We start from the raw sequence: 27,319 nt of genomic DNA, 5'->3' as shown, positions 1-27,319 counted from the left end.
TTAATTGAATATAGGCTACCCAAGAACAAAAACAATATGACGTCATTTTTTTACCAACATATCATTGGCGAAGATTGAAAACGTTGAAATCACGGAGATAGTATGTTTTAATGTGCTCACATGGAAGTGTTCACATTTAACATGGAGTTTAAAATTAGCCACTATTTGACTATATAACCGCACCGAGTTGTAAACAACAGTAATTGACAGAACTAAAATGTCAGTGAACCGCAGCAATATTGGGTACATTGGCAATATGAGGGATGTGACGTTTTAATCATACGATCGGTGAGACATCTGGATTTTGTTTTTGAACTAAGAAAATGATGCTAATGTAACCTAAAACTCAAAAACAAATCACGTATATTTTACTTCCGAGCTTTCCGAGGTAGTTCTCACATGCAGGAATCGTACATTTTTCTACTTGTGTTTGATTGTGCTCTCGAATTTCCTTCTTTAATTCAACAATTGCCAACATTTTTACAGTTTGCATTACTGAAAGAGGTAAATAAACAACATGTTATATATAAAATTGCGCAGAATTAAATTTCTTAAAAACTCATCGCAATCAAATAATCTTTTATGATTATAACATTGTAATTCATGGAAAAAAAACTACAAACCTTCCATAAGCTCACATGGCAAAATTTAAAACCATCATCACTTTCACCGCAGCGCTGCCTAGGTGTAGATTTGTACGTTAGATCGCCAATAATGGCAGTATGATTAGAGGGATGCAGGTTTGACAGACAGATTATGACAGATAATCGCGCAATATCGCGCACCATTTTAAAGAGCTGCTCTGAAAAATATCGCGCGTGAGTATATCGCATGCGATTAAAATTCTGCTTTGTAAAGGAAGCTTTAGATGTAGATTTGTACGTTAGATCGCCAATTGCACCGCTGGGAGCAAACTTTCTGACAATAACAAAAACAGTTTTCTATATCGCTCAAACACAAATTAGAGGCGTACATACCGCACCTATCATAATAAAATCGTGTCCGCGACATCGGAGATACAGTGTCGACATCTATCAAAGTTTGGAGTTGGTTTGAAGTAGAGGTGTCCTCTGTCACAAAGCATGCCCGAAGGCTATTTTAAATTGTTCAAACATGAATTAGAGGAAAAACTTAACATTTTTTTTTAGATATTTAAAGCACTTAGTTCTAACTCTTGCTAATCAATTTCTTATGAGTTAACTAGTATTTTAACTAAAACATCATTCATATAATATAAAATCATTGTTTGTTGCAATTTTGGTTTAAAGTTGTTTCACTATTCGCGATAAATGCGTTAATCTATCGCATGAAATGAACATTTCATACGTAAAAGTTTACTTTCATTCATAACTTTTATTTTGAAAATGTGTTTTTCCATCTGAAAATCCATTACCATTTTCGCTTCACGCACACGGAACACAAAGCTCAATGCCGTCTACGCCAATGTTTACCTCTGAAATATTTACCTCTACTAGATTCGTTGTCATTTGCGACCAGAAGACTTTGGTGACCCTCCGGGAGAGGATGTGTTTTGTGGGGTTTGTGCGTTGAACCGGAGTGTATCAAATTTCGCGTTTTATTCGCAGCACATGTAACTCTTTTACATCAAAAACTTAAGTTCAGTTCGAATGTGTTTGACATAAATTATATCGGTAGCTCCTGTTTGAAGGTTTCATTACGCGCGCCTCGCGGGCTACACTATCTGTGACCCCGGAAAAGTAGGACGCCGTTTGTGACGGTTCAAGATAAATGAAATAATTGAAGGGAGATTGTGAGGTTTCGCATAGTGAGTGTTTTTTTTTTGTTTACCTAAAACTGACCGAGTTGACCAAAATTCGTGATCGATTCATGGAGCAATAAGCAGTGAAGAAACAACGAGTGTGTGAAGGGTAGCATTAAAAGTAGGTGGATCAAAAAGTAGAATCTAGTTCTGCGGTATATATCAACCAACGGTGGACTTTCGGTGCTTCGTGACGACGACAACAACAGCAGCGGATCGGAGTCGAGTGTAGTGTAGCATCACAGACCCACAATCAACGAAAAGAGGACAAGGTAAAAGCTCGGTGCTCTCGAAATCGATTCAGCAGCAGCTGTGTGTCATTGGAGTAAAATGCAATGAGACCTCGATGCTTATCTCGATACAAGTGGAGATGTGGTGTTGGGAGTGAAAGTTGACACCTTGACTTCAATTTGGGAACCGATGCAAACTATATTGGATCATATTGCTGTGCTCTCCGCGCGCGCTCTGAGCTGATTGTTCTCGTTTCGGTGGTCTGAATGTAGGTTGCGCGTATGCATTCCCCCCCAGCTATTAATGTTCTGTCCCAATAGTTGAGGGGAGGGGCTGCAGATTACGTTTGTTATCGGTTTGTTATCTATTATTGTGATATTAGAAAAGAGGAACTAATTTGAAGGATTTGATCATTGGATATCAATTATTGCTTGTTTCTCATTTTAGGAAAGTATTTGAGGGAATCAAATTCACTTCTATAAAATGAATCATTTAATTGTCGATTAATAATATTTTTTATATTAAGTACATATAGGATCTATTCCAAAATAGATACGCAAATGAGAAATATTTCCTTGTGCGATGTTTAACAAATCACAAGAAAAACATAGTTTGACGAAAAGCGACGAATTAAACTGTTTCGGTGCAACAGAGAACATGTACTTCTAATATAGAAAGCATTTTGTCCCGTTTTTTCTATTCGTGCTCGATTCGTTTGAAACACATGAAGTTAACTTTACCTATAATTTTTAGCCAAAGTCGATATGTCGATAAGGACTTATTTTTTCCACTATCTCTCAAGCCCCGGGCAAGGGGATATGATCCGCGAGTCAAGATGTGCTACAAATTTAGCTGTCATTGCCAAACCTATCAAATTACTCGGCGAACTCAAGGCAAATCTATGGAACAAGGTGCGCCCATTCGCTAACTAAAAAAAGAATTGTTTTTTGAAAAAAAAATTTATGTGAAATGTAATGATCATGATGATCACAAGGGTCTGAATGATAATATAAAACGTAGAACCCTAGGTTGATCACTTGAAATGTAGTATTATAATATAATGTAAACCAACTTAAGAAATTGAAAGAATTTAAGTGAAATAAAAGGGTTTGAATGAATTCTGCATTATTTCAATAATTTCAGTTGTATTTAGCTGCTGCTCATGCTTTATTCGAAAATTTGCGTTTTGCGTGCGGAAAAAATGAACTCACCATTATAATATAAAATCAGCATCAAACACAATTTCAGTTTCATATTATTTCACAATTTTCGAGGAAACGTATTACTCTATTACATAGAATACATATTGAATACAGAAAAGTAAATTTTCATTCATTATTTTTTGTTCTAGAAGTGTGTTAATTTCGTCCTTAATTTCGTTTTCCAAATGGCGCAAATCATTATGGTGCCTTCAACGCAAAGACAATAAATGAAACGCTTGCAGCGTAAAACGTAATGAATATAATGAATATAGCAATGAGTATTTCATAAAGTATCAGTATATTCCACAAATTATGCTCAATCGTCTTAATTTACTTTTGTGTATTTTTTAAATGGCTGCAGAAAACCACTTCACGTTTTGACCCACCTGGTAGTATGTTAAGTGCCTTGTTTTACACCAGCTTGAGAGTTTGGCAGTTCTCGCGAGTGACAGTGGTCGCAAATTGCATTTGCGACCCGGACATGTTTGACGCTGTCAAATCCTATGTGCTAGTATACGGATGCCCTCAGGCTGCTATCTCTTCATCACTGCAAAATTCCAAATCATCTTGCTTGAGCTCCTCATTGATCCAAAAACTTGTTTCAATAACTTAAAAATTGTCCTGGAAACAGGCTAATGAAATCACACAAATCTGTATATTAGCTGGCGCCGTTCGGAAATCCATTTAGTTGTGATTGCAAAGTGACGGAAAGATGGTCCCGCTCGCTCGCCTAACCGCTTTCTTCTCTGCAGTTGAACCGAACGGAGCTAAAAAAGTTAACGAAAAACGAAGTGTGGATTCGATACAGATTGTTTACGAATGGTGACATTGACTATGGATTTGATAGCGGAGAAAATTAAACGTTTGATATGGTGTAGAGCAGGGACTCTCAAACTATTTATTACCCCCTTTCTAGAATGGAGTGATACAGTTGCGCCTCGTGAGTAATTTGACTAGTTGTGCACTTACACAGCTACCCAAAACTTTTACTCAAAATTGCAAAATGGGAATTAATTAGTGCTCGAATTTCTAGCATTTCTGAGTCTAATTCTAAATTTGAGCTACTTTTCATAGTCGTGCGTAATTGATATATGTTGATATATAATTTATGTTGTATGTTTTAATTATGTTTTCCAAAAAAATACTTTAAAATTGGAGCTCAAAAACCATTTTGTTTATAATAGCCATAAGTATAAGTCTTTCAACTATAAAGTTCCCTCACATCTAGCATTGGAAAATGCTGATTAGGAGATACTCAATGGAGTGCCTAAGATTGATGTAACGACCATTCGCATAGATAATTTTGTCATATCAACAATTATACCACTATGCACATAAAACAGAACAAAGAAAACACGAAAGTGGACTTTGGACACTTTGCTCCAAACGATAGACCCTAGAACAGTGATTGCCTTGAAATGGACACGCGCGAATACCTGCAATTAAGCAGAATCAAATACATATTGAAAAAAATAATTTTAAAACTACCAAATTTATTTCAAAAATATTAAATTAAATTTTTGAACAAAAATTTAAACAAAATAATTTATTGGACTCAAATTAACATGTTTTAAAAAATCTTCGGAAATGCTTTCTGCTCTCATGGATTCGCTTGCATGATCTGCCGCAGTAATTACTTTGTTTTGGTGGTCTCATCTGTGAGAAATTAATAATAATGTTACAAAATTTGCAAGTCATATTATTCTGGAATAAACACTCACGACATATTTCCAGTGATATAGGCAATCCAGTGGGTCAAAACTATGGACAGGAGATTCGCCTTGGAAGCTCGTAAATACGCAAAGAACACAAGAAAAAAATATTAATAAAGTTATCAACAGAAAAACAAAACAATCAAATAGTATAAAGTATGAATCAAGAAAATTATTATCATCAAACAGGTTATTGTAAATATACCATGAAATATATAACAAAAATGATATCAAACATCGCAACATTAAATAACAATGTAAAGTTCAACAATACACAGAAAATGATAACAGAACAAATAATAAAAAAACACTACAATGAAAACAAAAAAGAAAATAAATCAATTGAAACCATAATGTAGAACTCTAAGTAAAAAAAACATAATAAAAGCTGAAACTACAAAAAAAAAGAATCACTACAACGAATCAATCAAAATCAACAAAGGAAAAATCTAAAACCACAATACAAAAATCTGAATAAAAAACCGCAACATAATACAGACATATATTAAAACAGAATGCAACAAACGAACAAAAATAAAGAATACAATAACAACTCACAACAATAACCAAAAACCATAACATAAAATTGATTCCGCTACCTCGCCTACCATTAATAGTAAGGATTCAAAACGAAAACGATTGATAAAACCTACCCCTTTTGTTGCTTTCAGTCGTTGATTTTCCTGCCGCAGTTTGATATTCTCTGCTTGCGCCTTCCGAAGGTCTCTCTCAATCTTCATTCTCTGGAACACCGCCATCTCCATCTCCGTTGGATCCAATGGTTCCCAGTCGAACAAATCCTCGTCATCATCAACGAGAATTACTTCACTGGGAACCAGAGGCGGAGGCGTCTCGTCTTCAATCATTCTCTCGTTCCACTGCTGCATCTGGTTTGGCTTTGAAATTGGCTGCAAAAAAGAGTTTTGTTAGTACCATACAACACACTCAGAAATGATTTTTGTTACCTTGATGACGGAGCGTTTTCCACTCGATTCTCCATGCACTCCGGGTTCCCGGTTGGCCCTAGAGCGTTTTGGGACCAACGACCCGGTGGAAATCTTCGACTTGAATGCCGCTCGCTGCATATTGAATGGTGATGGGATTTATACTTGCTTCAATCTTCAAAGTATAAACCTCAGTGGGAAAACGTATTGCCCAAACAAAAAGCTTGCTTAGATTGAATTAGAAATTAGGAAATGAAATCAAGTCTTCGTTGTTTTTTCGTCACCATGACATTGTATCTTATGTCATGTGTAAGCTGATTTTGTTGTGATTCTGGTGATGCTATGCAAATTTAGTTATTTATTAACTAGTTTCAGGCTTTTAATATAATTTCTTGCAGCTTTATTGAGCATGGTAGAATTCATCTTCTTCAATGGATAGCAAGAATCTTCATTGAAACTGTCCAACCCAGTGAATTTTGTGAGTGTGTTGCAAAATGCTTACACAGTTTTCGGAAGGATTACCTCAAAATGGCATTCAACCATATCGCTCGGAATAAAGAATTGTTCGACCAAGAAGGAATCAATGAAATGGAAGAGCCACAGAGACGTTTCTCTTGGTGAATACTAGTGTAAACTAACAGTTGCGAACTAGCAACCACAAGGTGTTCATTAAGTGTTATTTTGAAGAACCACGAATTGTTTGTACTTCTGGTGAGCTTTTGTATGTCAAGATGTTAATTCGCGACATGATGATTATGTCGTGCGTGCTCTGGTGTTCAATCCGGAAACCGGATTGCTCTTCCGATAGTGTTCCGATACGTTCCACATACGTCATCAACTGTTTACAATCGTCTCCAAAATCTTTTTGTAAAGCGGCAAAATATTTATCGATCTGGCTTCGTTGATTTCGGTAGTTTTGGTGTATGAATCACCCCCGTCTTCTTCCATGCTTCTGGGAACATACCATGCTGAAGAAAACCGTTCACTATTGGACGTGGTAGTCTCGCAATTACAATCAATGAATCAATCATCACTCCCTTCGTAAGATTGTCTACGCCAGCGCAATCTTTGTGAGATGTAATCGTTTGCTTTAGCTCCCACATACTGATTGGTTCAGTAATTCACATTCTTTTCTCTTATGGTTTTCTTATAGCATCCAATAAAAACATTCGTATCTTTGAAAAAATAGTAGTTAATAGTTGAAATGTAGATCCTAGTGGAACTTTTGCCTCCTTAACGTAGGTATTACTTGCGTTTTTTTATTAGCAGTACTTAGATGAGAATGCTATGCCAAAAAACATGCCTTGAATGCAGTGGCGTCTCGTGAGTAAATTGACTAGTTGTGCACCTACACGGTGACCCAAAACTTCTACTCAAAATTGCAAAATGGGGGTTAATTAGTGCTCGAATTTCAAGCAATTCTGAGAATTCTGAGTGAGCAATTCTGAAATTTGAGCTATTTTTCATAGACGTGCGTAATTGATATATGTTGTGTATATATTCAATATAACATTGCATACGTTTAGGTGCGCAATGGAATATGATAGGATGTTTCTCAAATATTACAGTGTTGTTTTCGGGGACAAATTATTTTTTTGTTTAATTTTCTTCTAGTGTTTCAGTAATGAAATTATTTGTTCTGTGCGATGGGGAAATAGGTCAATTATGTTTTCCATAAAAAATACTTTAAAGAAATTCTGACTTCGTATATAACACTCGCAGTTCATTTCCTAATTTCATTTTGTCAAAAGTAGAGAGTCGGCAACAAAGAGCATCTATCAGCTGTTTGGGAAACTCCGCATTGAAGAGTTCAAATTTCAAATAAAATGCTTTACTTGTTAGAATAAGAAAATCGCATTTTCAGTTCGTCGAAGATGCGGACGATATTTGACATGTAAATTCCAGCATATTTTTTAATTTGATGTCCGCTGCTGCTGCAACCTGGCGCATCCAAGCATATTTCCCAAATAGCAATAAATTTTCGTTCATCTTTCAACGCTTTCAAACTCGCACATGTGTTCCTGATACTCTTATCATATTCAACGTAGTCCAGCTCTCATTGTTTTAGTGTATGGTACATAATGTCGGCCAACGAGAAATTCGGAGTGATTGATGAAAATTGTATCAAAGTCCAGCATGTATACATGCAGCCCTCATGCGAGTGAAATCGTATCACCATCCCACTTGGTGTCACCTAGATACATTTTCCCAGACAGGTAGAGATTTCTTTATTATATGTTTCAACTATGTTGATCATCCAAGAGCTATAGACTCACTTGACTTTGCACACGTTCGGGATATTCTGCTGCATAAATTTCTTCAACTCACAATCGCGCTTTGGGAAAGAAAAAACATTTCCTTGTTTTTTAATTATTCGTACAAGAGTGCAGCAAAACAATATTGAGAACATGCGCCTTACAATGAATTTAATCAACGTTTGGAAACGACTTCTTTGCGATCGCTTGGATTCCTCCTTTATTTCCTGACATCACTCGAACTCCATCATATGTTTGCGCAACCAGCTTAGCAGGTGATACGCCAAATTACTGCCGTAAACTAACGACATGGTTAGCTAAAGCTGTACCGGACTTTTCACTACTAACATTTCTCAATGACACAAATCTTTCGACGGGAAGACTTGTATAAAGGTTATTTCATGACGAATGTCAAAGGGTCATGCAATTTTGAACCTGTATTTTATAATTACTACTCACCGTCGTTCGAGCAATGCGTAGTGCTGTAGTCAACTGAGATTTCCTAGAAATATCATTGATTTCGTCGATCATAACTGCTACCAAATCATCTTGTTTTGTTCTCTTGTTCTTGTTCTCTTGCATAGTGGATCCAACAATTTCCACCAACGCATTCCGAATTGTTGCCGTTGTTCCAGATAATACTGCCGTGGCATTTATGAAGTCACAGAACGACATACCTTTCGTAGTCAAAAAGTTGCACAAGCTCTTATAGTTTCCTCTATTTACAGACGATATGCTTTCATCGTGACCTCGGAAGACCATGTTAACTGAGAAGACAAACTAATTCAATGAGGACTTTCATGTCTTCTACACAATTGAACTATGCTTGTTTCTTGCGACTTCATTAGCATGTTCTAACGTATCGCAACGAGTTTTCGTGTGGCATATCATGCTGTTGTAGTTGTGCTCTTTGGTAGCTGAATGAGCTTTCATAGCGAAAGATGAATAATTCAAATCTGCATATCCTACTCTGTTCCACACATTGTTTTCTGCTGAGTTTTGAAACGGCAAACAAGGCCAACAAAATAGCTTTACTCTTGTCTCTGAACCACATAGTCACTCCGCGTCGTAAGCTGTAGCATTAACCCTTTCGATACGGCAGTGTGCTCCGCCGCAGTGCTACCGCTGTACGAAGTACTGCGCCGAAAAGTATGCACATCGCGCTGGTGTGATCGTTATGCAGTATGACTTTCATGTCGTCTAAAGACGACGCTCGTACACACAGCTCACCGCGCAGGTGTCGTCTATAGAGAGACTCACAATGAGGAGATCTGATTGAACCCAACTCTTCTCTTGCACAATTTCCACTGCACGAAATTGTTGCCAACACATTGGCAGTTTAGTTAACCAGAGCTTCAACACAGCTTTAACAATCTGCGTGTAGAAATACGTAATTCTCGTGCACAAATGAAAGTGCGCGAGTTGGGAGAGCATAGAATAAGTGATAGAAATAGAAACCAATGTTTTGCATTCTCGTTTCATGCCGTTCGTTTTCTTTACGATCAAGAACGCTTATGTACACGGAGTTGCCAAGTTCCTTATGATTTGCATACTTTCCATACGTTTTATTAATTGAACTATAGTCTGGGCTAATAAGCGAATGTCATTCATTGTCATCATGTCACTGATGTGTCTTTGTCAAGGCAAGTGCCGAATGAGTTTGGATTGAACTGTCCTCAAGGACTCTTCTTAGGGCTAGAGACGAATGAACTGCAAGTCTTTATAATTCAAGAAGAAGAAGAAGAAATTAATTTGGTATTTGATAGTATTGGTATGATAATCACTTCATTCGAGTCGATGTGTTATATGCTTGTTACTTATTCATTGCTAATACAACGGTAGTCAATCGTTCACCTTGCGGTTATATCACAGACATAACTCACTTCTGGTTTTTTAAATACAGTAGAGCCCCGATTATCTGCGAGCGGATGAACCGCGGTGCGGATTATTCGCGAAAGCGACTAGGATTTGGCGACCTTTAGAAAAAGATCAATCTTGACGGATAGATTTACTAATCGGCGTAAGGATCGATTCACTGATTAAATTGGTACCAAAAAATCGATCTTTGCAGAATCGATCTTTGAAAAATCTAATGCCTTTTTTCCAATTTATCTACTTGTTCAATACAACTGTTGTCTTTTCTTCAAAAATGGTATAAACATTTCACATTTCTATTCAAACATCAATCTTAATTTTCAGAATGAAGGTCACAAAGAAACTTGAAAGCCCAGAAAAACAGTACTTCCTAGGGCATTCATCTTGAATTGTCATGGAATTATTCAATTAAATAAATTAATTAAAAATTATCAAAAATTCAACAGCTAATATTCATCCCTAACTCCATTAACAATAATCTCATAAATTCCAACCGTGCCATATGTCCGGCTTTTAGTCGAAATCTTGGTGGTAGTTCCAGTTTTAGAAAAGCACGCTTCGGCTCCGGCACCATCCGATTTCGTCACAATTTCCACTGTCAGAATGTGAATGTGTCTTGTAATAGTGTAAACATAACTTATGACCACTTGTTTTGCAATCACCAAATTTACCAATCTGCTTCTGCTGGGATCCAATGTTTATGAAATTCGACAGGTGGTTGGGAGAGCTTAAAATCAATGTTCACTGAAAAGCAAATTTACATAAATACTCTACGATCAAAAAGATAGGAAAGATTGAAGAGAAAAGATTGATTTTCGCGATTTTTTTAAGAATAAAGAGTCGATCCAAAAAATCGGAAATTAAAATATTGATCTTCTGAATATCGATCAAAGATCGCCCAATCCTATTCGCGACCTATCTTAAGTTTCCTGAAATATTTTTTTTTGTTACGCCATGCACATAGGTAACCAAGCATTTTATAAAAAAAATTTCAATCACATTATTCTAGTTCACTTTATTTAGCTATGTAAATACGTTGTAATTTCTTGAATTAAATTAGAAGATTAGTATATTATCATTCCAGCTCATACGTATTGCAGAACGCAAATTACCTTGCAACCTAAGCACAAGCTCGTTTTACAGGTAAATATCAGGAGCATGTTTGGACATAAATTTGATGATGACGTCCTTCGTGTTCAAACGCGTATATGTTTAAAATACAGAAATATTTAAAACGTTCCTGAAGGACTTGTACGCTCAAACACATTTTCTTGAACGAACCAGTTTTTTTACTTGCAGAATTGTTCATCTTGTACTTTTTGCACTTTTTTCTTTTCATCTTGCGCACGCTCATCGTCTTGTTGAGTTTTTAAAATGTACAGCAATAATACTTTCTACTAAAATATTAGTCATTCCAATAACAGAGTGGTTCACGTAACACAACTTATGCAGCATCTTGAATATTTGAAATAAGAACTTGTGTTATTTTATAGGGGTCGATTTTAAGACCATTGTTCATCGACGTACTTTCAGAATAATGTAGAATTGCTCTTTAATCTCCGTTGAATACAAAATAGGTAGATTGGACGGTATCGTATTTGTGATCTTTGACATTGATGGTTTAGCTGCAAGTATTATTTCTTCAAAGATGGGATACGATATTCTGATTTTTTTAAGTGCAGCCCTCTTAGGGGCCGTCCACGTACCACGTGGACAGAAAAAGCACGATTTTAAACTCCCCCTCCCCCTCCGTGGACAAGTGTGGACATTTTCATACCCCTCCACCTGTTGTCCACGTGGACATTTTTCTTTATTTTATTAGAATTATTTAGGAAATGACATGATTGCGCATAAAATAAAATTTAAGTTTATTTTGTTCCAAATTTTACTAGCTGTACTCTGATACGCTATGATGTTGCACATTGAGGTTTTTTGACAGAGAAATGAGTAGCAAAACGAAGTATGTGTTTCATTTGACTTTAATTTTGAAATACTTGTAATACTTTGTTTTTTTTATAATCTGCGAAGTTATAAATCCTATCTGGTTTGCCAACACGGAAACGTACAAAATACAGTTGAACAATCCGCATCCGAATATAAATTACACAATTCTGAAGACATATGTTGAGCAACGCCAATCGAATAAAAATGAACGGATTTGAAATCATTTATCAGATACAATTTAAGTTCACGATTTTTGAACACTCACAAAGAAAGGTGTTGCTATTACACATATTCAATATACTCACAATAAAGGGTGTGTCACATCAAATTGCATCACGGAAAAAACCCTGTAGAAATTTAATTTTTAGGAATTATATCTTCAGCTTTCGCTTATAATCAGATAAGAGTGTATAGATCACGTTGGCCATGCTTCACTGTCAATTTTTCGTAAATTTGGAAAAATGTCGTCGAACGAAAAAGAGCGTCGAGAATTAATCCTGCGCACTCATTTCGAGAATCCGGAGTTGTCACATCGGGACATCGGTAAGATGCTGGGAATCGTCCAATCCACGGTCAGCAGAGTACTAAAACGATACTTCGAGAACCTATCCATCGACCGGAAGGTGAAGAACGGCAAAATGGATGCTCCGTCAGTGAGATCACAAGCGCGTAGTTAAGCAGTTTAGACGTGATCCGAGAAGTTCGGTCCGCCAATAAGCTGAATTTGTCAAGTTCATTCGTCCAGCGGACCAAGCAGCGGGAGGGCCTGCGTATATACAAGGTTCAGAAGGCTCCTAACCGCGACGAAAGGCAAAACATGGTGGGGAAAACGCGAGCCCGGAAGCTGTACACCGAAATGCTGACGAAGTCGCATTGCCTGGTAATGGACGACGAAACCTACGTCAAAGCGGACTTTCGACAGCTGCCGGGCCTGTTGTTCTTCTCCGCAGAGGACAAATTCAGCGTTCCGGAGGAGATTCGCAAGCAGAAACTATCCAAGTTTGTCAAAAAGTACATGGTGTGGCAAGCGATCTGCTCTTGCGGAAAGCGGAGCGCCCCCTTCGTGATGACCGGCACGGTAAACGGGCAGGTTTACCTTAAGGAGTGCCTACAGAAGCGCTTACTACCACTATTGTAGCAGCACGAGGGCCCGACCATCTTCTGGCCGGATCTCGCTTCGTGCCACTATTCAAAGGACGTGTTGGAGTGGTACGAAGCCAACGGGGTCACCTTTGTGCCAAAGGAAATGAACCCGCCCAACGCGCCGGAGTTTCGCCCGATAGAGAAATATTGGGCGATTATGAAGCAGGCCCTCCGGAAGAACCCAAAAGTTGTCAAATCGGAGGCGGACTTCAAGAGAAAATGGATTTCTGTTCAAAAAAAACTACAACCTGACGTTGTACAGAACCTTATGGACGGGGTAAAGAGGAAGGTGCGAGCATACGGGCTTAGGCTCGAAGTATGAATAAAAAGAAAATGCCAAAAGTTGTTTAATAGATTTTATTTTACTGTCTAAAATTTTCAAAAGGATCGGTCTACTGGGCGAATTTCTACAGCGTTTTTTCCGTGATGCAATTTGATGTGACACACTCTTTATTCAATAGTCAATACTAGAAGGTTAATTTACGTTCACAGCTTTGTTTTAGAAGTGTGCTTATTCCATCTCGAAATCTTAAAGCAGCGTTGAAGTGGATTGTATATTGTGTTATAATCCATCAGTGCCGAACTTTTCGAGTTTTTGAAAAAAATGGAGGATCGGTCACAGGAAATGTCGGTTCATTTACACACTCAATTCACTTTTAGTCGCCAGCGTAATACGAAACCTTTTCCGCAATAGTTTAGGGAATTTAGATCACCTCAAAATATTCCGAATCAGCTACCTAATTGCATGTATATTTTTATCAATTGGCTGGCTCAATTGTTTTAAGATGACGAGTAGTGATGCATGGATAATCTCATTCAAATGTAAATCATCATTCCTAGAAATTGATAAAATGAAAATACTATGGATAAATGATTTTACACGCAATTCCGTATGAAAAATTATACAGCCATTATTATCCTACGACGAATTGTTTATATTTGATAAAAAATCATTTACGCATGGCATCAAATCTCAACCATAATGGAATTGCTGATTTTTTATAGTTTTGCTCTATGAGGATCTATGCATACCCCGTAACTATAAAAGCTCGATCATAGGAAATAGTTTGGTCATTCACGTGAGATACTTTTATAATACAGATTTCACTGAAGAGGATTAATGATATGAGAAAAAAAAATATGAACGTGAATTTCTCTGCATTTATTAATAAACGGATTAAGTCGCCTGAGAATGCTGCCCAGTCATTCTCAGGCGACTTAATCCGTTTATTAATAAATGCAGAGAAATTCTTGAATATGTGTTTTCTAAATTTAATTTTGAATGCATAGGTTGTATTAAAAAAAAAATTCTTCCTGTCCACGTGGACTCAGTCTATACTTCCTCCCCCCCCTTAAGATAGTCCACGTGGTATGTGGACAGCCCCTTAGGAGTTTTGAGTCGGCGATGTTCCGTAGTCTATCACGGTTGGTGAAACGAAGAGCATATATTTTTCTTCGGAATATACTTGTCGACCTATTTGTAGATTATGATGTTCTTGAAGGTTTGGACAGCAACATTGAATTCATCTTGTCTAAAATTTCACATCAGTAACTGTTTAAAAGCACATCAATCCTTTGAAGTCAGTTCTTCTGAAAACGTAGTAGGCGACGGAAGGAACGATGCTAAAACTGTTGGTACGGTTGGTACGGTTGGTACTGACTCTCATGTGAATGATACCGGAATACTCCCAGAATGGTATCGGGAACTCCATATATTGCGGAAGCTTCTCATAACAGTCCAATTCTTGATAACGATGTAGAGCACGTTTGAAATATCTCTGGACATTCGCTGAAAGAATCGAAGATATCCAGATAGAACATTACATCAGTAGGCCCAATGTAGACCACATGAATTCGTTTTCAACCTTCTGCTTTTGATCGTGGCTAAGGCAGAATTTGTGTTGGTGATTTCGCTTGGTGAGTGTTACGGGTGAGTCATAAGAAGCGGAACAGCATCCGAAGGTGGCTACACGAAAAACTGTTTGCCTGTTCGGTCGTTCTTGTAAAAAAAAGCCATAAGGATGGAGATATTGTTTTCTGGTCGAATCTAGCTTCGTGCGTTTACGCAAAGGTTACTCAAAAGTTTATTACTACCTAAGGGTTTTAGATTTCGAATAATATAAGCATGTAAACATCGTGTTTCCAACGAAAGCATTCATCGAAACAAATCCACACAGTACTGTTTGAACACCCAATAAATAACAAGAAATAAGTCATTTTGACAAAAAAATGAAGAATTATCATTCAGTCCAACACTGAGGTTCTAGAAAATATTAACATGAGAGTTATATTTTTTCCGTACATGGAATCGCGAATTAGGTAAGCAAGCACCTCCCAATTCGCAACATTGCTTCTCCTCGTGTCAAATAGTCGCAGACCTTTTTTTAACACATTACATCTTGCCCTCTTTGCTGCAGTCTGCAGCAGCGTGGTACTGTCCTGGCATTCCGAGCACTTTGCTCTCTACTACCATTCATGCCCCTCTTTCGATTCATTTACTTACGATTTGACCTAGATATTAATTGGAATGATCAACATTCAACAAAATAAAAAAGTGGGTTGATGTCAAAGCAACAAAGCGAACGGCAAACGTGGTGTGTTTGTGCGCGAGTGAGGAGCTCGCGCGCACCAAGCTCTGTCCGAGGTCATTTTAGTGGTGTTCCACTGTTGTGTTGTCGCGACGCGTCTCCACACTTCAGTCCACATTTGCATAACTTTTGATGCCAAGTCAGCTGCTGTCTACGGTGTAATTACTCTGTTTGTTTATGATTCTTGCTTTTCATCGCGTGTAATATTTGATTGTATTGCTTTTTTGCAGAACGCGACGACACTATGGATTCTGCGGCCAGCAGCAATGGAAGTGTGGAACAAATCAAGGTGGAGCCAGATTTTTACTTCCCGACTGCGGACACTTACGGTCAAGGTGACGAGCAGCACGCCGGAGATGAGGATTTCGACGAGGAACACCAGTTAAAGCTGGACAGTTCGACGAAGGAAATGTTAGTGGAAGAAGAACTTAGTGTGATAAGTGATGATGACGAGGGTAGTAGTAAAGTAAAACTGCATGAGTGTAAAGTTTGTGGGAAAAAAATGTCCAGTTCTGGTCATCTCATCAAGCACGAACGGATTCACACGGGAGAAAGACCCTATATTTGCCGAATCTGCGATAAGGCGTTTATTGAATCGACTAGTTTGAAAGTTCATATTAGGTGAGAACTGTCGACGCTCGGTGGACGTTAAGGACTGAGCTCGTGTTCGTTTTCCGAAAGCAATCTCAAAACGAATGCGACGCTTGTTCCGTGTAGATGCTTATTCGGGATTCTGGTTATGCTATTAGTGGTATGGTGATTATACATAAGATCTCAATTCTGGAAGGGGTTTATTCAAAACTTAACCACATGCTTTAGATAACATCTGAATAGATGGCTCTAAGCATTGTATCCATTTCGTTAGGCGACTGGAGAATGTTTCTAAAAGTAGTGCAATAGTAGCGTTTGTCATTGGGTATATTTTCATTATTTAAAGACGATGTAGGAAGGTTTGCTCAATTCATTCTGAAACATTTAGATTTCAATAAGTTTTTTAACAACAAAAACAATTCTATGTAGCAGACTTAAAAAATGAAATTGTATTCAACCGAAACGATCCATGACCCCACAATATGGCATCGGACGATAATGATCGTTTTCTCCAAGAAGCCAGATCCGAATCTTCAACAGATTTTTCTGTTTCGGACAGCTCCTGGAATCAGATGTCGTCGGGGTCTGGTAAGTAAGACAGCCAAAGGGCTGCCATGAAGTATAGAAGCGTGTTAAGAGGCTGGTCCGCATTTTTCAAAATTGCGTTCAACCACAACGAACCAAGTGTAATGCATTCTTAAATCAATTTATTTTTATTTATTAAGATATTATTTTGGAAGTCTCCGTAGCCACATTGGTTGCGCGTTCGCTTAGTAAGCGATCGATCGTGAGTTCAAAACTCAGGGCCCTCATTGACCATCTTTGTGTTGTTACAGAATAACTACTTCCACGCAACAATCACCAGCGATGGAGATCGATCCACGGTCGAAATAAGATCGATTCTTTCATACAACTGCTCTGCTCTGCAAGACACATCGGGCTGCTGTTCTATAAATAACTCAACAATGATCAATCAACTGTCTCCGCTGTCCGGTCTAACTGGATAATGGAAGAACAGATAGAAAACTCTTACGCCTAAATGGCTACTGTGTAGATGTACCATATACAATGGTATAGAAGGAATACTGGCAAATGGCAACTGTGTAATGTGCTAATTACAGATAATGATAACCATGTGACATGTACACGATTAAAATTCGGCTCTGTTTTAGATAAAATGCTAATGAGCCGAAAATAAATATATGGGATAAAAAAAAGATATTATTTTGCCAAAAACAGCAAAAGCGAGTCAATATATTGTTCCCATTCATGAAATTAGTCCAGAGCCGTTTTAAAATACTAATGTGTTGTGTAATGATATTCTGTTAATAGTAAGCATGTACTTGGTTCGCTCTGGCTGAAAAGAGAACGAAGTTTTGCGTGTCTAGCAGCATTGAAATTTAGTTTTTTTTTTCATTTTCATAAAGGTTCAGAATCAGAAATTGACGAATATGTGTGGTTACAGCATGAAAGGGAGTATTATGTTTGACATCCTGTTTGTAACACCTGAGCGATAAATTGATAGATTTGATCAGAGACAGTCAATAAGTGGGAGTCCAAACATCAAATTGAAATATCTCAAAATAATGTTTTTGGCGCTTGGTTCGTTTTGGCAGAACCCCGACCATTTGTGGGATCGAATTGAACAAGTGATTTGTGTTTTTCATGGCTACAATACAATGGATACAACGCAGTAAACTAACGTTTCAAATGAACCGATGCCCAGAAATGTGTCACGCGGTAGCAATGGTCAAGTTCAAAAAATTGTATATCCCACATACGTGTAAAATCGGTGTTATAGATTATGTACAATTTTTGCTTATTTTATTCGCTCATAGGACATATTCTTACTGATGATGATGGTAGCTAACCCAGATTCTTTCAAGAAGTGATAGAGGTTCATTTTTGAACAGAAAACCCTACATGACCAAATCTCAACTACGACAGATTAATTGAAATTTTTTCGTTTTTTCGTTATGGGCTCTGTTTGCATTAAACTGACTTTAATTTAAAAAGTACGCTTCTCAGAACGATTCTGTTGCTTCCTTTTGAAAGATGAGAATGTTTGGTATTGAGCACTTAACACCATATATGAAAATTCTGCAAGCGTTTGAGCCATGCGTCCGATTTTAAAAAACATAGACAAGTGCTTTAGGAGGCGATCTGGCGTAGTGGTAACATCCATGCCTCTCATGCTGAAGGTCGCGAGTTCAATTCTCAATCCCGACATTCTTCCAAAAATGGAATTAAAAGTGACGAACCAGCCAAATGAGTTGAAAGTATATGCTAATGCTAATACAGATAAAAAAACAAGTGCTTTAGGGTTACCAGGGTACACCAGAATCGAAAACATACTCTTAAACCATTGAGTATGAAGTAGTAGTTTTTTTAGTGTGGAATTCAATTCATCAATTGTATTTGCATTCGATGATTGCACGTTTCTTCTTTTCCTGAATGGTTCCAATAAAATGCTATCCTAGATTCTCCTCCGTCAATAGTAAGCATATCACTAACAGCGAGCAAATTGCTAATGAAGTGACCTCGATTATATCACGCTCAAAAAAAAATTTCGCGTTATAAAATGGAAACGTTATATATTCGAAACAGATATTTTTGTTAGACGAAAAATCTTTATTTATCCTCCAATATGTATGATTTAAACATTATTCTCCGTGCAACATGCAAAATTTATAGTAAAACATTAATTACAATATTTATCACATGGACACGTAAAACCACACAATATAACATGATATAACGAAATTATAGTTGCAGTGCTTTTTCATAGTAATTTCTCTTGTTTACTTGAAGAGATTGTGTGAAAGACATTGTAGCTCAATCTAAGTTATTTTGTTCTTCCCATTCTATCGTATTATTCAAATTTTGAATTGAAGTTTTGTATGAGTTGCATTTTGTTTTTCAGAGCTACTATTTCCAGTTAATTACTGTAACTATTCTTCTTTTTTCTTCATCTTCATTCTTCCCAACATCGGTATCTTCATCCTTTTATGGTGGATCCAGCCGTATGGCACCCGCCATGTTTTTGATGCCAACATCTCACACGTCAGAAGTATTAGTTTTCTTCAAAACAGCGATCCGCGTTGACGGCAGTGAACTTCGTTTACTAGTTTAGGGGAGCCTCAAAGTCAAAGCTGATTTTCAGTCGGAGTGAACGTTTTCAAAATTAAAATTATGAATGAAAATTAGCTTTCCCATATCAAATTAGTATTCTGTTTAAATTAAAAACATTTTTGTATGCCGGGGGGAAAAAAGTCTCATACGAAAAATGTTTATGAAGACAACTTTATATTATAAAGAAAAAAATCAGCAACAATGTTGGAATTGTATGACCATATGGTTGAATGAAAGTCAGAAATACGTGTTTCTTATAATTAAATAACATAATGTGAAAATTTTCATTCAAATTTTAAAATTTGAAAACCGGCTTCGTGTCTTCTAATCTGGTAGAGATTACACTAACGATTTTGGGACCCAAATTATGACTCAAACTTGAAGTCGCCACCAGACGTCGACGTTATCGCGAATTACCAATTTACCACCATCTGACATATCGTGATGTCGATGATGAACTTTTACAGCAGAGGGATAGTGAGATAGGCGGTGACGGTAGGTAGAGTGAGATAGCGATAATCGTGTCATACACCTGGGTGGATCATTCACTATAGCTGTCAGAAAGTTGTGTGTGAAATATCTTTCCTTCTTCGAGGTCCGGTGCCACTATTTGATTACCAGGGTCAGCGGCGGCGTAGTAAGGGTAGACAGCGCCCCAAACTCCACACTTATACCAATGTTTACTTTGCGCAGTTTATTCGTATTTAGGCTAGAAATATCTGTTCAGTCTAGGAACAAAGACTAGGTTGCGTTGGACTGTATTTTCGGGAACTTCTGAGCTCAGGACCAATTGGCTGAACGGGTGGAGCTCTCGTCGGGGATCGTAGTTGGATGCGGGTTGATTCGCTGGATCGGAAGCCTTGAGAAAGGCTTTTACTCTTTCGGAATGGTTAGAATGTAGAAGAAAAAGATGGCGGCAAATAATAACTATAAACTATATTTATTTTCTCTTCTACAATTCTATCTTCTTTTCTTCGGTTCTGTTCGGCTGCTGCTGCTTCTTCTTGTTGGTTCTCCGATGTTGTCGTCGTGATGGTCGATGAAATTGTGATGTTTTTCGGGCAGCGCACCTCGCTTTTATAGTGAGTGCGAATTGCGTTGTTGTTAGTTTTTCTCTGCTGTGCTGCGTAATTTCTTCGCTGGTGGTGTGTCATACGACGCTCGTATGTGTGGCATTTGACGGGGGTTTTTCTCTTCCGTTGGGACGGAACAATATCATTACCAGCTTCGCTTATTCTCTAGTCAAATCTTTGCCTTGCGTGCTTTAGCTTAAGCAGAATGATCATCAATTGCATCTAAATCAAGGTATGCTAGCAATTATATCTCGATCGAAAAAAATTCCAGATCATTGTGTCGGTCTTGGTTCATTTTAGATCGCAGATAATTTTTTTAATCGCATAAAATAGAACAAACTTTAACCCTCCTGTACTCGCGTGCAAAATCATAACACGTATACTCGCGCACGGTGTCACAGACCGAAAATTGAACTTCTGAAGAGGGTATGACTGAATGAAAAAACTCCAAAAAATATGTTTTCTTCATCTTTATTATGTTTTAATAGTCATCTAATTCAGCCTCCTCAAAACAGAGTAATTTTTGATACTCCAACACAAATAACGAAATTCGAATTTTTCACTGTTATTAATTAAAAGTAAGCAACTGAATAGAATTCATGGAAGTATAAATAGCTATAAAATAACATAAAAACGTATTAATCGAATGTGGTTTCATTGGAGTAAGAATCAGAACATAGCATAACTGCATGCCCGAAACAAACATATTTTTTACATTTCATGCAGTTGTTGCGTTTTTTTCGGGTCTTTTTATCAAAGAGAAGAATGTATAACAACCTTCTATATAATTACCAGATGATAAAGGTTCTGAAATATAAAGTTTGCATATTTCTAATATTCTTTGTCTCTGTATTCTTAGTAAACTAGAAACTAATGCCTTTTTTTAGATGGGGCATAAAAAGATGATATAAAAGGATTTCTAGGAACTTCTTTTTTTTTCTCCTTTTCTTGTCGATATTGTCCATTATAAATAAAATATCCCCGAAACTGTAACTGTTAAAAATTACCATAAGCCACCGATTAGTTTATAGTCTACTGTTTACAATTATTCCACAAGTGAAATTCTTTCACAAGTGTGTATATGTATGACCATTATATTTAGCGAATAACTATACGAAAGTCAAACATTTATATTTTGCTTTTGAACGTATGAATCTAACGACGAATATATCGACGAATAGTTAATATATGCATGCGTTCAATCCAGTTACAAAAGGAACTGAAATCGAATAAGAATAGCCCGGTAATGATCTTATGCATTATATTCAATAAATATTTCATGCCACTAACATTAATTTATACATTCCATTCAACAATATTCTAGAATATGAAAAAAGGTACTTGTCCAAAAAAGTAACTCCTATACTCGCGTCGGTGTGTCAGACCGAAAGTGTTGAAAAAGTGGCACACGTCCCCTTTGTACCAACACATGCGATACGCTAAACGATGACGAACGACGAATAATGAAGCTAGAGAGAATCGCAAAGTCGTAGTGTTGATATTTTCTGAGAAATGAACGAATTATTTATTTTTCGGTCTTACAGACCAATGCGCGAGTATAGGAGTGTTAAGGAAAAAACATGCAAATTATTCGTCCGAACAAATTTTCGAACTTTTCGTTTGCCACCCATCATTTTCTGCACAGTACTGCTGGTAATCGTATTTACTATTTTCTTCCACTACTTATCCATTTGAGTTGGTTTTTTGATGGTTCTGCCACGTTTTTTTCAGTTTGTCTTTGGCAATTGCCCAATATCTCTCGATGAGACGAAAATCAAAATAAGAAGACAATCCTGCTTGTAAACTTTTCCATTCATTATTGTCCTTGTGATGAAAATATTTGTCTTCTCTTCACGACTATGGATCCCTTGCTAAATTATCAACTTAGGGGCAAATTTATCTGCGTGGACAAATTTAAACCTACCCGCAAAATTCCCTTTGTGCTCGGCAAGGTAAAATTTGTTACTAGCTATTTGTCCGAAATCCATTTTTACGTATGTTCCATCGTCCATCAAAATGCATACTTTGTACTTGGCCAAAACTTGCTCGTACAACTTACTTGAACAAGTATTAGCAACGAGGTTTTGTTTCAACGTCCTTTTCGGGTGTTCGCTGGGATGATACGACCGCAAGCCTTGTCGCATATAAATTCGCCGAACTATACTGTGGCTGGTCGTGAACTTTTTCGCCAAAACTCGCAAGAAGAGCCCAGGATTGTAGTGAACTATTCGAATAATCTTTGCTCGTAGATTCCGATCATATGTTCCACCTCTCTGCCTGATTGGTTTCCCGGTAACGTTTGAGTACAATATCTACAGTCGGTTTTTTAAAATTTCTGGAATTTTGCGATTTTCCAGAATTTTTTCCCATCTTTCGCGTTCCATCGTCGATAACTTTCGAATGTATCTTTTAATCTTGATGAAATTTTCACTACTGAATGAACAAACCATTCGGATTAAAATGCTGTCAATAGTTTCTCAATGTGACAACCAAGTGCGCTGCAGTGAAGAAAAATACACGACCAAATTCTAATCAAAACACCCTTCAGATGTTAGTCCGTCTCCCGTTATAAATGAAAAATCTGATTCTATATTCGCTATAGCTTCTTCACGCTGTTCTAACTGCAATATTATTTTCACGAATACAGAGATAACCTCCAGCAGAAAACTATCTTCACTCGTTAGGCCTGGTTTAGAGTTTCCGTGAACGTGAACTTGAACAGGTGGTGGAATAGTACGATTATTTCACGGTGAACTGCACTGCGAACAAACAACCCAAAAATCGTGGTGAATAGAACGTTTTTGTTCACGTTCACGTTCATATTAAAAGTTCGGCAGTAAAGGTGAAGTAAATAAACATCGAGCATCAATAAAGTAATTCGAATAAAATATACAGCTGAACACGAATCAACCCGAAGCAACGAAGTTTTTCAACCCGTGCAGAGATCCGATTGAATGAAATTGCATCCATATGAAAACTTGAGAATTGCTTAATATTTACTTTTACAGTTCACGGTGAAATAATTTTCAGAATGCCTTGGGACATTCGAACGTGAACATGAACGGGGAAACATTTTGACTATTTTCACGTTCACGTTCATCGAAGTCGGTGAACTATGGTGAGTTCACCAACATCTCGATTCCACGGTGGAAATTCAGAATCGTTGTGAAATATTGAATTAATCCACTTTTATCAATTTAATTGCGTTCAAACATGTAGAAAATGTTTTTTTCCTATCGTTTCAAGATGTTTTACTCGCGTTTTATATATGGACTGATGAATTATTAACAAAAAAGTGTTTGTCCGCGTTCACATTCACGGGAACTCTAAACCTACCTTTAGAGGGGCTGTGGAGTTTCCAGTTTTTATTCGTTTTCCGTGGTCGAGTAGCTTTCAAATTGTCAGGGATGTCAAGTTAAATACACTTTTCTTTGGCGCACTTATTGGCATGATTAGATGCTTCCTTCTTCATCTCCTCGAATGATGCACGCAAGGCTTTAAGGAGTTTACTCGCTACGTCTAAGTCCATACTATTTAGGATTCTTTCCCGAAGATTCAGAAGACAAAAAAATTTAAAATCTTTTTGATTCAGTAAAACTACAGCTCCGTAAATCAGTGAGAACAAAAACGAAGAAACAAATGGACCTTTTCAACTCAATACCACTTTCCGTTTTGACGACTTTCATCATGAGTGACGGACGTTTTTTTAATCAATTGAAAGATGAAATATAATATATTATGGGAAAAATATTGCTATTGAAAATTCTTGGATTTTGGTGCCCCAAATGCCGGGTTTGCTACCCGCACACTATGCTGCTGAGTGTGAAATACAATATTTACGTCAAATTATGACTGTTCGAGGCGTGTTTTATTAGTATTTTATTCTTACACCTTTTTCTAAGCTCCTAGAATTTCGTCTAATAATAATCTAATAAACTTTTTATGATCTGGTACAAACTTTACACGATGGCTTTTTGGTATTTTAGTTGACTTCTGCCCATGGTATACTTGCTTTTGATAATAGTAGCTTCAAGGCATGCAATTGCAAATAAACGATTTGAAAAATCTAACATTCATTTGTTCCTTTTCAGAACCCACACAGGCGAGAAACCCTACCATTGTGAAATCTGCAATCTTCGTTTCACCCAGTCTTGCAATTTACAATCCCACTACCGCCGGAATCACGGAATTGATCCCAAAAATAATCCGCAGCTTATATCCGGTCTTTTCCGGCAGCAAAAAGAGATAGACTCCGTCAGCACCACCAATTCTGCAATGGGTTCGAGGACGTCGCCGTCCTCTTGGTCTCAGCATATGAACGACCTACCTCCGTTAACCCCAAGACCTTTCTTCCAAGGTAGCCAACCATTCCATTGTTGCGTATGTGAAGAGCCATTTTTTGACCGAGATCTCCTGCTGATCCACGAGGAGACACACGTACCAGAGGCACCATTCGAGTGTCGTTTTTGCTCCATTCCATACTCGGTACTCGATGATTTCCGGTCACATGTGAACATTCACAGAATTAATTTGAGAAATCCACCGAGCGTTAGCCAATTTGGGGGACGTCAGTCTCAGTCGGGTATTCGCATTTCGTCCCAAGGTCCCGTAGCGACCAGAAGGGCTAGTCCAAGCCTTGATGGAGCCAATGCGAGCTTGAACCAAAACAAGCCTTTCGTTCCTAGCGACGATAGCGAGTACCCATACAAATGTGTGGAATGTAAGTTGAACTTTCAGAAACATCAATTGTACGCCCACATGAAGGTTCATCTCAAACAGAAGAACATATTCTCCAAGAAGAGCATAAAATGTGACGAGTGTGGGAAAATTTTCGAGAAAGAACTAACACTGAAAAAACATATGGATACCGCTCATCCATCCGTCGGTAAGCGTTCGCCACTGTTAGATGCTCTCCAGGCTAACGCAGGACAATCTACTTCGGCGGAATTTTCATTCCCGTCTACAACTGTTAAAGTTGAAGAGGAACCCGAGAGCTCACTTGGGGACGATGAAGTCAATTCGACTGTATCTGATAATCCGATCCTCACCCAACTGCTTAACAATAACAGTGATCATTCGAATAATTCTACCAGCGTTATCGGGGACGAAGGAACTTCTGAAGGGGGTTTCATCATTAGCGCCGTAGCCACTGTCGATCAAAGTTTCCTCGAGCAACTTGACCAAATGGAGCGTGTGCAAAAGCACCAACAAGAGACGGAACCTGACCAACATACAGAGCCAGATCAGGTTGTGCAGCAAGTTCAACCCATGCCACCGTTGCGGAGGATGCCGGTACTTGAAGAAAGGTATGTACTATGTGGAAGAGAATGACTCGTATTTTTCTCAACACAATCTTCTTTGTGTTCCAATAGCCTTCGTCGGCCACCCGTCAATACCAACACAACTCATCCGTTGCCGCTCAATTCGGGACCTTATCGGTGCTCATTTTGCAACAAACTATTCAACGAGCATTTCGGGCTGAGACAGCATTTACGCGCTATGCACTACTCGGAGAAACGCCACAAGTGTCCGGAGTGTGGACGAAAGTTCACTTTGGGCATCAGCCTTGCCACCCACCGTCGAGTTCATACAACGGTGAAACCGTTCACTTGTATTGTGTGCTACAAGACTTTCACACGATCGACTGCCCTCAATGGCCATCTCTCGTCGCATTCGTATGGGCGGGTCAAATGCGCCGAATGTGGCGAGTCTCAAATCAACGTTTTCAACTATATGAAACACATCGAGAAGAATCACCCGAATTTTCTCAATAATGTAACGTCGTACCGAACAAAAGCGGAGACGATTATGCAGCATCGCCGCGAAATGATAATGGAAATAACGCGCGGGCTGGCCGAACATCGTTCGGAGATTCCGAACATTTTGGCACGGTTACGTGGCGAAGTGGTGGACGAAGGACAGGAGGTTAGTTCTAGCGTACAAATCACGATGAAGGGAGGATACGCCGACTCTGAACAGTCCGAAGAGGTGAGTTCGGCTTCCGAGGCACTACCAGCATTGCGTGCGGAACTGAGGAAGCGTCCGCTAAGAAGCAATACTCGTGCCAATGAGTTGGAGGAGTTTGCCCTCCCACCTATTAGGAAATCTTCCCGTACTGCGGGCAGTTCTTCGCCAAATTTGAAGCGACTGTTGGAGCAAAACAACTCCGGCGGCGGGTCGAATGAGGCTTCTCAACATGTTACCGTGAAGAGTGAGCCAGTATCGTAAACGAAAAACCGACTGTGTGTTTGTTCTTTTTCATTCTATTTCTTCGTGGTGTAGCTGTGTACAAAAATCTGCTTAATATGTAGAGGCGTTACAAAAATGGTAAACATCAAACTTTTCAGTAACCTCATTATTCTGGTTTCGATATGAACAAAATAAACAATCAAAACGAATTGATTGTGCCTCGAATATTGATAGAAAAGAAATATCCCCTTACTTTGTGGAACAATGAAACGGAATTTTGATATGAATTAGTTCAAATAGTGTTTGAATTCTAATGCCGTAAAAGTGAAAAACTGGGCGTTAAAACTACCGTCCATGAATCAAATCAAACTTCGGACAGATTGAATTCAAATTTCGGACACTTCATTTTGTAATTTTTTGGACGAAAATTACATTACACTTATATATATGGGGGGCTTAGAATGCAAGAGGTGTAAGTGACTTGATCGATTTCTCTTCATTAACTTTTTCTTTAGTTAATAACTCAATTACAAAAACGTTCCAATTTGAGTTTGCTATAGAATCCGATAGATGAGGTTTTGAACTATCTTCCACTTTGTTAATTACAGCTGAGAATGAGTTTGCAGCTAAGTTATGACCAAAAGAGAGAGTCGATGTAGA

At 38.0% G+C, this 27,319-nt stretch overlaps 1 protein-coding gene and 1 long non-coding RNA gene across 4 annotated transcripts; one reads left to right on the top strand and one right to left on the bottom strand.

Moving 5' to 3' along the window:
- The first annotated feature begins 1,479 nt into the window (after positions 1–1,479).
- LOC129776346 (zinc finger protein 135-like) lies at positions 1,480–26,868 on the top strand. Of its 3 annotated transcripts, none has more exons than XM_055781930.1 (4): positions 1,480–2,052; positions 15,905–16,295; positions 24,562–25,776; positions 25,843–26,868. In XM_055781930.1, the coding sequence occupies exons 2-4, from the start codon at positions 15,919–15,921 to the stop codon at positions 26,696–26,698; spliced, it is 2,448 nt and encodes an 815-aa protein (XP_055637905.1). In that variant the 5' UTR covers positions 1,480–2,052; positions 15,905–15,918; the 3' UTR covers positions 26,699–26,868. The 3 variants fall into 3 exon arrangements, with proteins under 3 accessions (XP_055637905.1, XP_055637907.1, XP_055637906.1); XM_055781932.1 differs by having other exon boundaries at positions 1,481–2,052; positions 15,905–16,085; XM_055781931.1 differs by lacking the exon at positions 1,480–2,052 and adding an exon at positions 15,561–15,832.
- On the bottom strand, positions 4,767–6,050 carry LOC129776348 (uncharacterized). The gene is made up of 3 exons (XR_008743093.1): positions 5,891–6,050; positions 4,935–5,833; positions 4,767–4,869 (listed from the first exon to the last, which is right to left on the bottom strand). It is a non-coding gene; the product is annotated as an uncharacterized LOC129776348 (long non-coding RNA).
- Positions 26,869–27,319: the final 451 nt, after the last annotated feature.

The sequence above is a fragment of the Toxorhynchites rutilus genome, chromosome 3 (assembly GCF_029784135.1).
Source record: "Toxorhynchites rutilus septentrionalis strain SRP chromosome 3, ASM2978413v1, whole genome shotgun sequence".
Classification (NCBI taxonomy): domain Eukaryota; kingdom Metazoa; phylum Arthropoda; class Insecta; order Diptera; family Culicidae; genus Toxorhynchites; species Toxorhynchites rutilus.
The sequence above is the reverse complement of the archived record's forward strand: the minus strand, read 5'-3'. Positions and strand labels throughout refer to the sequence as shown.

Excerpts from the sequence above, each read along its gene's own strand:
- LOC129776346 (XM_055781930.1), top strand. The coding sequence starts at position 15,919 with ATGGATTCTGCGGCCAGCAGCAATGGAAGTGTGGAACAAATCAAGGTG. Across the intron at positions 16,296-24,561 it reads AGTTTGAAAGTTCATATTAG|AACCCACACAGGCGAGAAAC; the intron begins GTGAGAACTGTC and ends GTTCCTTTTCAG. Across the intron at positions 25,777-25,842 it reads ATGCCGGTACTTGAAGAAAG|CCTTCGTCGGCCACCCGTCA; the intron begins GTATGTACTATG and ends GTGTTCCAATAG.